The 12219-nt window shown below is 39.2% G+C and overlaps 1 protein-coding gene across 1 annotated transcript in view; it reads right to left on the bottom strand.

Annotated features, from left to right (window-relative positions):
* Positions 1–12219, bottom strand: part of LOC101856668 (CD109 antigen) — a 58048-nt gene that overhangs the window by 18078 nt on the left and 27751 nt on the right. The window contains exons 17-25 of the mRNA XM_005100983.3: positions 11574–11705; positions 11139–11247; positions 9724–9841; positions 7436–7555; positions 4885–5001; positions 3734–3871; positions 2054–2225; positions 638–826; positions 182–263 (exon numbers count right to left, since the gene is read on the bottom strand). Of these exons, the coding sequence (XP_005101040.1) occupies positions 182–263; positions 638–826; positions 2054–2225; positions 3734–3871; positions 4885–5001; positions 7436–7555; positions 9724–9841; positions 11139–11247; positions 11574–11705 (1177 nt within the window). The remainder of the gene's footprint in view (positions 1–181; positions 264–637; positions 827–2053; positions 2226–3733; positions 3872–4884; positions 5002–7435; positions 7556–9723; positions 9842–11138; positions 11248–11573; positions 11706–12219) is intronic.

The raw sequence follows: 12219 nt of genomic DNA, 5'->3' as shown, positions 1-12219 counted from the left end.
CGTGTACACGTGGTGGAACACCAAACCAATGTGCCAGGATCTGGACAATAAAGATGTATCCTATCTTATCTATCTTATCTACCTCATCAAAGCCTCTAAAATAAAAAAAACTTTAACTGATGAGACCTCTAAATATAAAAACACTAAATGTTCTTATAAGCTAGAGACACAAATAGAATACCATAAGCTGGACTTGGGGCTGTCTCGAAACATTTTGAAAGAGCCCTCAGTAGTGTCCATATAACCAAGCATTCTCTGGAGCGCTGAAAAAGAAGCAGAGTTACCTATCTCAGGTAAAGTTTTTTTGAACAAACAACATTTGGTTTATTAGAGCTCAAATGAAATGAAAAGCATTCGAATTTGAAAAGATGACATGAGAAGATAAGAAAGGAGGAGGAAGAGGAGGAGGACAAGGAGGAGGAAGATAAGGAGGAAGAAGATAAGGAGGAGGGGGAGGAAGATGAGGAAGACGGGAAGCAGAATATGCAGATAAAGAGAACAAAAGGAACAAACAGGGGCAGAAAGAAGAAGGGAGGAAGCAGAAGAGAAAAAGCAAAAGGAAAACAACCTGGAAGACACTAAAAAGAAAAGGATGAAGAAGAAGAGGAGAAAAAGAAAAACAAAAGAGGATACATACCTAAGTTCATTTCTTCAAGCACTGGTTCCAGTGGTACATTCTCCAGCTGGTTCGACCATTTCATGAAGCGCAAGGTGTGCAGGTTGTAGGCAAAGTTGAAGGTGACCATCTCCCCACCACCATATGGCCGGTACAATAAATTCTCGGCATTCAAATAATTCTCAAAAAACCCAGGCATGGCAACATCACCTATAGAAGAGTCACAGTATGAATTCCTTCACACTTTTGAAGCTGTTAGCCAGACTATGCATCAAGGCTATTTGATTCAATAACTTATCTATTTTATGATTAGCTCTTGTTCCATCATATTCAATCAATGAATCATTGGATTATTTTCAAGGCTAAGCTTAATGGGGAATGGTGAAGAAAGCACAAATAACTTCCCTTTGGAGAAAACAGGATACAAAACAAATAGAAAATTCTCTGCTTCTACTTCTAAGGTTTTCAATGAAATCGAAAGAGTTGAGTGGAAACATCATCGAGACTAACTTAGCAATACTCTGTCGTATGAGAATAAAAATGTTTCAGCAGCATTTTTTTGGACGTTTCAAGTTGGGTTTGTTGCGAGTTTGATCTGCAAAGCACTACATGGAGATCTGAGTTTCATTCTAAAATGACTTTTTTGATCCAAGAAAAATACGCATAAAAAAGATTCTATTTTCTTTCCAGTTTAAAATTCGCAATCTTTGATGTCCAATATCTCAAAAGTACTTATAATGCAGACAGAAACCTTGTAACATCAAACGATGATTTGGCTAGGAAGTATCTGTAACTCTGACAAGGTCATTTGAAGGGGCACACCACTATCTTAAATGAATCAAAATTTCACGACAGTATATATAACAAGAAAGTGAAAATGAGGCAGAGGGAATTTATGAAGCCAAAATATCAGCGCAAAGGCACCACTCGAGACTATGTGAGGCAGCGTGGTGGAATCAGGCTCTTGTCAAAATAATCAAAGTGAAGAAACTTGCATTTTCCGCGAATTTTTATCCAATTTTTGTTTTTTGGCTCAACATCTTCATGCCCATTAAAGAACTCATTTTTGTGTGGATTTTTCTGAAAAACGTTGATTAAAGGCACAAAAAATGCAAATTTTCAGTTACCACAGACTCATAAGCTAAGGAAATAACTAATCTTTGGCAGCCATTTTCTCACTATTTTTACCTCTGAAAACAGGTGAACCCCTCCTCCTTCATTCGCTAATATCTCGATTTGTATTCAAGATAAATGGATATTTTTATCATCCACATAAAGACAAGTGAACAAGCTTTAAGATGATACCAATAACTCTACATGCCCAAAAATTGACGAGAGCCTGATTCCACCACGCTGCCTCACATATAGGCAATGAAAATGTGTTCAGTCAATGAGGATGCTGTAAATTTTAACCAAGAAATGTTTGAGGTAACTGACCAAAGAAGGACATCATGCCGACGGGAGACTGCGGCACGTACAGATTGGGTCTAATTTCAGGCTTGCGGAACTGCTCTGGTACGTTCACCTTGAACTGCGGAATCTCTACTGATGGGTATTTGATCAAGTCTACGAAGTATGGGGTGTGATAGTAGTTGGACACTCCATTTGCCTGGAAGAAAGAACGACAGCCACAATGAAACATAAGATTATGGAAGAAACAAAACATTCTTCTTGCTGATGCAATTAATAATAGAATAATAATGGATTGCATTTATATAGCGCATATCCACTTATGCAATGCTCTATGCGCTTAACATGATACATTTTATGGATTTACAAATCAATTTTAAAGGTACATAGTGTTACATACTCATGCAAACACATATTCACTCACGCACGCACCACACACACATACATACACACATACGTACATATGCACATACAAACTCACAACGATCTACAGCTTGGATGCATTCTGTCTAATCGAAATATGATGAAAATAGAAATGATTTTAGTTTCTTCTTAAAAATTTCTAGATTTTCTGCTTCTCTGATAGTTTTTGGAAGCCTATTCATACCTCATGAGATGAGAAGGAGGAAAGGGAGGAGGAAGAAGAGGAGGAGGAAGGAGATGAGGAAGAAGAGGAGAAGGAGCACAGGGAGTAGGAGGAGAATAGGGAGGAGAAGAAGAAGGGGTAGAAAGAGAGGAACATGTACAGACACGAATGAGACTTTCTAAAAACAAATTAAGGGGTGTGACAGTAAAATTAGTTGGTCACTAAACCATTGCCTGACATGTTCTGTAGTCTTGTATTCCTTTTTATTCTGTTTTAATATGAGTTTTACAGCACTTGCAACAAAATTAGGCCATTTAACAGCTGAAGATTAGGTATGTTAAAATAAAAGAATAAGGAAAGAGAGGGATAAGGACGACAGATGTTTGATAGGATAGAAGGAACAAACCACATCAGATCACCCGCTAGCCATTCATTTGCAGCCATTCATTTGCTTTCACAAAGCTCACTCAAACAAGGAATTACAGTTACACTTGTCAAAGACGACCACACATTGTGCAGAAGATAAGTCATCATCTAAGATGGGTGCTCTTCTTGGACAGCGTCATTACAACATAGAAAAAAAAGGCAAGGGTGGGGGTGGACGTTTGTACAGATAATTGGGTCACGACAAGGTGGAATCAGGCGCTCGTCAATTTTTGGGCACATGGGATTATTGGTATCATCTTAAAGCCTGTTCATTTGCATTTCTTTTGGTGAAAAAAGTTCCCATCTATAATGAATAGAAGTTGAAATTTTTTATATTGAAGGAAGTCAGGGTTGCCTGGTTTCCAAAGTAAAATTAGCGAGAAAATGTCCGCCAAAGTTTGGTAACTCCCACAGCCTTGAGTCCTTGGAAACTGAAAATTTACATTTTTAGGCCTTTTTAATCAATGTTTTAAAGTAAAATCCACACAAAAATATGTTTCGAAATTAACTTAAAACGTGTTGAGCCAAAAAAAGAAAAGCAGAAAAAAATTGCCCATTGGCCCAAAAAAATGTTGATTTCTTTGATTTCATTATTTCGACGAGCGTCTGATTTCACCACGATGTCTCAGAATTGTCTTGGACAGGCGGTCTTTACAGACTGCATCTTTTAACATTGACAAAACAATAGTAAATACCCCGACAGTCATCTCCCCAACATATTCGTCCTTCTCCATGAAGCAGGTTGCAGACACTCTGAATGTCAGCCGATCCCCGCGGAATGATTGGGATGGAACAATCGGCATGTAAATGTCCTTGGAATCACCAGGCTCCAACTGTGAAGGTTGATGTTTGATTTGTGAGTTACAGAGACTCCACACAATGAATGATGGACAAGTTTTGCCCAAAACAAAATAGGATAAAAGTTATGTTTAAAAACTGAGAAAAGCAGACCACACCAGAGCACTCATCAACAACACGATATCATGTGGGTAAAATACAAATAAAAGTTCTAGGACATCAATAAAAATGGGTCAATATTGAAAACAGCTCTTGCTTAAGTCATGCTCAATACACACACAATTTAATATCATTTGAATTAACAACATGACAGCCATAAAGCTTGTAAATAACGGAGGAGAAGAGCGTGTGACAGAAAGAGAAAAAAGGGGACAGAGAGGGAGAAATAGAGAGAGAGAGAGAGATAGAGAGAGAGAGAGAGAGAGAGAGAGAGAGAGAGAGAGAGAGAGAGAGAGAGAGAGAGAGAGAGAGAGAGAGGAAGAGAGAGAACAGAGAGAGAGAGAGAGAGAGGAAGAGAAAAGAAAGAAAAAGTCAAGGGGGGTGTAGGGGGGGGGGGGGTGTGCGAAAGAGTGACAAAACGAGGGAGACAGAGAATGAGAGAGAGAGATTCAAAGAGAGATCAAATTAAAAGAGACAGTGAAAACAAAGAGAAGGAGAGAGAGAAAGAGCAAAGGAAACAAGAGAGAGAGAGAAAGAGAGAGAGAGAGAGAGAGAGAGAGAGAGAGAGAGATCAGAGAGAGAGAGAGAAAGAAAGAGAGAGAACAGAGAGAGAGAGAGAGAGAGAGAGAGAGAGAGAGAGAGAGAGAGAGAGAGAGAGAGAGAGAAGACATAGCGAGTGGCGAGAGATAAGGGGAGGCAGGAGACAGATTTAAAAAATGAAACAGAAAATGTAAACAGAACAGTTAAGAAAAACAAATACGACTGACTTATACTATTGATGATAAACTTAATATCAGGCTCTCCGACATAATTAAACCCAAATCACCACAAATCATCAGTTCCAGTTAACTAATGAAAATGAGAGAAGAGAAAAGTATGAATAACTTACAAAGACAATGGTCTGGTGATCCCCTTTAAATGTTGGAGGAGCATATGCTGTGGTGTAGCCCATGTTTCCAACGGTGACCATATCAATGTTGTCATCACCATGCATTGTAACTAAAACCTTCGAATTTCAGAAAAGAGAGAAAAATAACACTTTGCACATTATATTTTTTTGGTATTTGGGGTTACGATAGCAGTAGGAACATTCGTATGCGGGAACTAGATCTATAGTAAGGCAAGAAAAGCAGCTGAAACCTACTCAAATTTGTGGACAGCTTTTCGGTCTGGTATACGCGCTAGTGACTGTTCGATATGCACACACTATCATCGCACATCAACGGGTAGCAAGAGCATTCCCGTAGAATTAGAAACAACAAAAGCATCGGAAACTACAGAGACAACACGCTCGCCACATATATTTGGAGACTGGGCAAACTCAACAAACAACTCAACTGCAAAGCCATCTACACAAACACACACAGAGGACAATACTAGGCATGGAGAAAGACAGGACGAAGACATCGCATCTCTCGACACTAGCGCTGCATCATCAACCATAGGCCACAGTGAGGTTGAGCTTTAAGTCCCCCCCCCCCCCTATTGCTACATCCATGTCATCCAAACCTACACAGCTTGTGGCAGATAGCAGCACTTCTCCAGCATTTAAACACAGCAGGCTCTTCTCTCAGTCTCTAGAGATCTCCCCAACGCGACCACTAACAAAAGAAGAAGAAATACTTAATACTCATTTAGTTAGGAGAAAATTAAACAGTCAAACGCAGGAAAACGACGCAGGACTGACGAATTTTCCCAGTTTCAGGGGTAGGCCTACATACATGTGTAAATGAGTAGTAAATGCACTGTGATGATATTTATCAAGGACCCTAATTTTCAAGCTTCAATATCTTTGCTTTGACGGAGCGTACAATGATGCTACCACGTGAGCGTGTTTACTTTATCCTATTTTCATTATGCTACTGTAATTTTGTCAAAATCAAAGGATAGAATCATGTTCTGTTTTTACTTAAAACATCTGACCCCTTAACAACTTTTCATAATTACTATACAGTTTTATGGCAACTGTAAGTCTGTAACAGTAACCAGTACAGTTTCACGATCGCTTCTACGTGCCCACACTATATAGATCGTTCAGTGTGTGTGATTTTCTGTGAGATCGCTAGAATAGTTTTTGTTTACTGCCTCAGTTTATAAGCTTAAAAAACATCGTGTGATAAGAAAACAACCGTAACTTGGCATCGGTAGTGAACCGGCAGCGCTGACCCGGTGACCGAGGTCACAGAGTATCGGGTTACGGGGAGTGTCGCGAGCTGACGGTTTGACTAAGTTGGCGTTTGGTAACAGCCGTGATATACATACTCAGCACCAATGATGTAGGTGGCAAAGGTATCTCAGTTGTTTTCTGTGGACTGCTGTATGTGTCTCTGTCTGTAAGTGAACAGCAAGCCCAAAGAGATGCACAACCAGACCAGGTCTCATCAAGACAATAAAGTAGCGTTTTTGCCCTGAAAAACTGGGAGTGACGACTACCCTGGTAATCTATTTGTGAGGCAGCGTGGTGGAATCAGGCGCTTGTCAATTTTTGGGCATGTTGAGTTATTGGTGTCATCTTAAAGCTTGTTCATTTGTCTTTATGTCAATTAAAAAAAAATATCCATTTATCTTGATTACAAGTCGAGATATTTGCGAAAGAAGGATTTGGGGTCACCTGTTTTCAGAGGTAAAATTAGTGAGAAAATGGCCGCCAAAGATTGGTAATTTCCTTAGCTTAAGAGTCCGTGGTAACTGAAAATTTACATTTTTTTTGTGCCTTTAATCAACGTTTTTCAGAAAAATCCCTCAGAAATGAGTTCTTTAATGGGCATGAAAGGTGTAGAGCTAAAAAACAAAAATTTGATAAAAATTCACAAATCTGCGGAAAAATGCAAGTTTCTTCACATTGCTTATTTTGACGAGAGCCTGATTCCACCACGCTGCCTCACATTTAGATGGGCACACTCTGGAATAGCGCATCATCTCTTCTTCTTTTTCTACTTCTATCCCATGGTTGGGGCAACCGTGGGGACACCACTGCATCTGACAACCAGCTCTCGCCACTTCTCTTTGTCCTCTGCTTTCCTCAGATTGTCTTTCCTGTTCACTCTGTAATGTTGTTCTCCGCCTTCCTCTCTTTCTCTTTCCTCGTAGGATTGTTTTGGCAAGTCCTGCGGATCTTGTGACATGCCCATACCATTGTAATTTTCGTCTCTTCGCTGTGGTCAGTAAATCTTCATGCTGCCCACTACGTTGGTTATTCTGTTCCTTACCTCAGCATTTGAAATGTGGTATTTGTACGAGATGTCAAGAGTGCATTATCAGAGTAAGCAAAGTTCGCAGTGTCCTTATTGCGCGCCATAAGAGTAAGCAAATTTGGCAATGTCCCTCATGTTTCTAACTCAAATGCTCTGTAACGACACTTGTGTTTCCAAAAATAATAAATAACTAAAGAACATAATGGCAACCACAAAGGGCGTGTATTTTGGTCCCGCGATACTTACCTCAATGTAATCATCATTATACCAATAGTTGAAAACAGTCACTCGAATGCCAATCTGTTCCCCCCACACGATGGACTTTGGGTGCTCCACTTGCATATACATGAAGCGAGTGGCATCATACTGGAACATTGGAGAACAGTTTTCTAGTTATTCAAAGCTATATATATATGACATAGGTATAAAGTTAGACTAAGTCTCATATTGAGAAACTGCTACAGAGATAAAAACAGACTGATACATGTACATGAAGCAAGTGGCATCATACTGGAACATTGGAGAAAAGTTTTCTAGTTATTCAAAGCTATATGACAGAGGTATAAAGTTAGACCAAGTCTCCTATTGAGAAGCTGCTACAGAGATAAAAACAGACTGATAAACAGACAGACAGACAGACAGACAGACAGACAGACAGACACATAGACAGACAGACAGACAAACAGACAGTTACAGGGATATAAACAGACCGGTAAACAGACAGACAGACAGACAGACAGACAGACAGACAGACAGACAGACAGACACAGAGTTAGACAGTGGCAAAGATAATAAAAACCATGAAGAATGAAAAGCTGAAATGGGCCTAGTTAGGTCCAACCACCATTTTCTACAGTTTTCAAGATTCTGCAGCAGTGAGTTCATCAACATTTTTACTACACTACTGAAGCCATTAGGGTGTTTGTCCGTGGCCTATACCCTGGTGCAGGGTGAGAAAGGCAATGATGATGACTGAAGCCATTGAGGTGTTTGTCTGTGGCCTATACCCTGGTGCAGGGTGAGAAAGGCAATGATGATGACTGAAGCCATTGAGGTGTTTGTCTGTGGCCTATACCCTGGTGCAGGGTGAGAAAGGCAATGATGATGACTGAAGCCATTGAGGTGTTTGTCTGTGGCCTATACCCTGGTGCAGGGTGAGAAAGGCAATGATGATGACTGAAGCCATTAAGACTGCTGGTAATTTCAGCCTGTTTTCGTTGTGAAAAGAAGACAGCGGTGAACTCTAAAGAGTAGAAGGGTCGCATCACCAGCAAGCCCACGCAATGCCTGTCAAATCTCATCAGGAACGGACGGGTATTATAGCGGCACTGGGGTGGAAGTAGTAGAAGGAGCAAAACAGAAACGAATAAGGATAACACTACAGTTAAATAAGTCATGGGAAAAGACTACTTCAGAGAACCAACCAAACTTTCATTATTGGTACAATGGATGATTCGGTGGCTTAGTTGTTAAGCTCTCGGACTCTCAACCGTTAGGTCGTAGGTTCGAATCCCGTCAGGGGCCTGACGTTGTGTCCTTGGGAAAGGCACTTTGCACAAATTTTCCTCACTTCACCCAGGTGGAAATGGGTAGCCGGCTATATACAGTGAACGATCTTGTCAGTTTGATAGTGTTTGAGCGCGTGAAACCCGCAGCTTGCACTGTATGCACTGAGTGATGATCAAGAAAGAAATTAAAATGGAACAATACCTCTAAGAAATTCCTAGAAAAAGGGGGATAAAATAATAAAATGGAGCCTTCCAACCATCAGAAAAGTATCATTCTTCAAATACCCGACAAGGAGTGACTCCAACAACAGAACAGACAAAGGCCACTTTGAAAGTAGCCTTCCAACCACCAAACAAAGAGTGCCTTCCAACCACCCAACAAAGAGCATTTTCTAATCAGTCTCCCAACAAAGAGTGCCTTCCAACCACCCAACAAAGAGCATTTTCTAATCAGTCTCCCTTCCAACCACCCACAAAGCCTTCCAACCATCCAAATGAAAAGCTCCTTCTATTCAGCCTCCCACCAACAGAGCATACCCTCCAACTCCCCTACCAGTGATATATCCCTCAAGCACCTGACCAGGGACACCATCCAGCCATTCCACAAGTCATGGTTTTCAGATAATAAGATAAGATAGATAAGATAAGATAAGATAGATAAGATAAGATACATCTTTATAGTCCAGATCCTGGCACATTGGTTTGGTGTTCCACCACGAGTACACACACACACACGCGCACACACACACACACACACACACACACACACACACACACACACAAACACACACACGTACACACGTGCACACACAGGCACACACAAGTAGGTTTACAATCACATGCATAATATAAATGAGCAGCAATGTAAACAATAATAATCGTAAGCTAGATACACACTCAATCTCAATGTTATTTTGATGCATGCTCCAAGGTCGTAAGTATACTACAAGATGGTTAAGATGGAAGCATTTTGATAGATGATGGTAACCATCTGTACCCAACATAGGTATCAAACCAAGAACTCACCATCACTGGCTTTTCCATGATCCCGAGCCCAAGAGTTTGACTGATCGACAAGCCGTTGATTACCCACGTCAATGGATATTTTGGAACATCTACTCGGAAATCGACACGTCCATCTGGTCTAAAAGAAAAAAATCCTGGTATAAAAAGGCAGTATTTGATATTCCCATTTCTTTTTTAATTTACCTGAAACAGAAAACAGACATCATTGAGTTTTAACATTTGAATCTCTAAGTTTCTACTATTAATCTTCTTACAGATGAAATGTATTTTGTTCTGAATTTTTTTCTCAACTAATTTTGATAGCTTTTTGAATACTTCTATCATTCTTTTACTCTTTGAATTCAGTTATCTCCAAAATCCGTCTTAAACTTGTTGTTTAACAGTTATGTTCCAATTAAAAAAAAGAATGACCACTTTACTTTGAAAATGCATTTGTAATGATACTCTGATTTAAAATGTTTCTCCCGTCAAACATATCCCAGCTGCTATAGTTTGACTTGTTCCATAGATTAAACTTATTGGGGACTAATACTGAAATGTTGACAATAAAAAGTCTGTAGTTTCTTTATCAAGGACTCTTTTTTCATTCCCTAAAGTTTTTTCATCTTAACTTCTAAAAACTGGGATAACAAGAAGGCGCAGATATTTTCCCCACCTAAAGAAAGTCTTCTGTCAATATCCAATGGAAAATGTAAAAATTGAAGACGCATACTGCAATAAAATCACTTCAGATACAGCAATTCTGAAAAAAAATGTTTAACAAAGTAATGACCTGAACCAGTTTTCACCTTTCCTACTATTACCATTTATCATCTGGTATTTATCAGACAAACATTTCCTTCACCCCTAACAAAACTTTTTTAAAAACCTTCTAGTTTGTTCCTCTCCCAATTTTCTTTATCCACCGCAATTCTATCCCCCAACAAGAGACCATTCATTTGTCAAATGTGACGCATCATGGTGGAATCAGGCGCTCGTCAAAATAATAAAATCAAAGAGAAAGGCAATTTTCCCTGCTTGGCAATTTTTATCAAAATTTTGTTTTTTGGCTAAACACCTTTTATGTTCATAATATGAAGATACATTTCCATCTGAATTTTACTGAAAAACTTGTTTAAAGCCACAAAGTATGTAATTTTCCGTTTCCAAGGACACTTAAGCTATTGAAACTACTAAACTTTGGCGGCCATTTTCTCAATAATTTAAACAGTGAAAACAGGCTACTTCACCTTCTTCAGTCGCATATATCTAGACTTCTTTTCAAGCTAGATGGATATTTTGTCAATGAAAGCAAGGAAAATGAATAAGCTTTAAGGTGACACTAATAACTCCACATGCCCAAAAACTGACGAGAGCCTGATCCCACCATGTCGTGACACGAAGAACAAGCTCTGAGCAGACACAAACACGCTTACTTGACAAATATCTCTTGCCAAGCCCAGGAACTGTTGTCATAGTAACGCATCACCCTGCTGATCCTCTCCATTGGCATTTTGTGGACAACCCTCTTTTCCTCAAATTCACCTGGAGAATTATACCATAAGGATTATACTTCATAAGATTCTCAAATGTTATCAGTCCCTTTTTAAAAAAAAGATTTAATCAGTACTGGTTTCTGCAATCTCATTATTTACATTACTCGCTATGCAGTAGCTGACTGACATTGAAAGATTTTTTAGAGCCTTTGACAGCATAAGCCCTTAGTCATTGAAAAATGCATGATAAAATTAATATCAAAATAAAACTCCATTTTATTCTATTAATGCAAAAGAAATGAGTACAACTGAATAAAAAACACCCTAGTTCCTTCAAAAACAAAGACAAGCAGCTGTGGTCAGTGAGTGACTTACATCCAGCCTCGTCCGCTCCATCGTTTTCACAGTCAAAGACTCCATTACATCTTTCGTCTGTTGTAAAACAATCAGATTCAATGCCTGAGAAGCAAGGGTGCAGACCAGCACTTGGGTCACAGGAATCTTGATCTGTGGATGAGAAGGAATTAAAGAGCTTGTGCTAGCAGTGCTGTAATTCAGTTCATATTCCGATGTTTCACTATTCTTCATCAGAGCGTCCCATTTATTGAGGTTGCCAGGTTCACATGGAGGAAAAAATATTTCAACTCAATGATCTTTGATGAGAGGAATTTTTTTATTTTGATTTGCTCAGGACACATACCACAAGTGGTGAGTGGAAGTCATCTCAACAATAATAAAGAAGAATTAAGTTTCCAATAACGAAGTGACTATTCGGACTCTTCGGACTCGAGTCCGAATATGAAAAAATGTTATTCGGACTCGAGTCCGTATAATGACGGCCTTCCAATAAAGAAGGGTGTACTTAAGTGTACTAATGTAATCAAGAGAAATAACTCTAAGAATAATCATACAAAAAGATAATACATACTATTAATAATAAATTCAGTTAATTCCCCTTGACCATAATAAACAATGTGATTTTTATTCTAACACCATTACCATTGCCTTAGTTGGTAGAAAA

This window comes from Aplysia californica, unplaced genomic scaffold (genome assembly GCF_000002075.1).
Source record: "Aplysia californica isolate F4 #8 unplaced genomic scaffold, AplCal3.0 scaffold00267, whole genome shotgun sequence".
Lineage (NCBI taxonomy): Eukaryota > Metazoa > Mollusca > Gastropoda > Aplysiida > Aplysiidae > Aplysia > Aplysia californica.
This window is presented reverse-complemented; position numbering and strand designations above follow the sequence as displayed.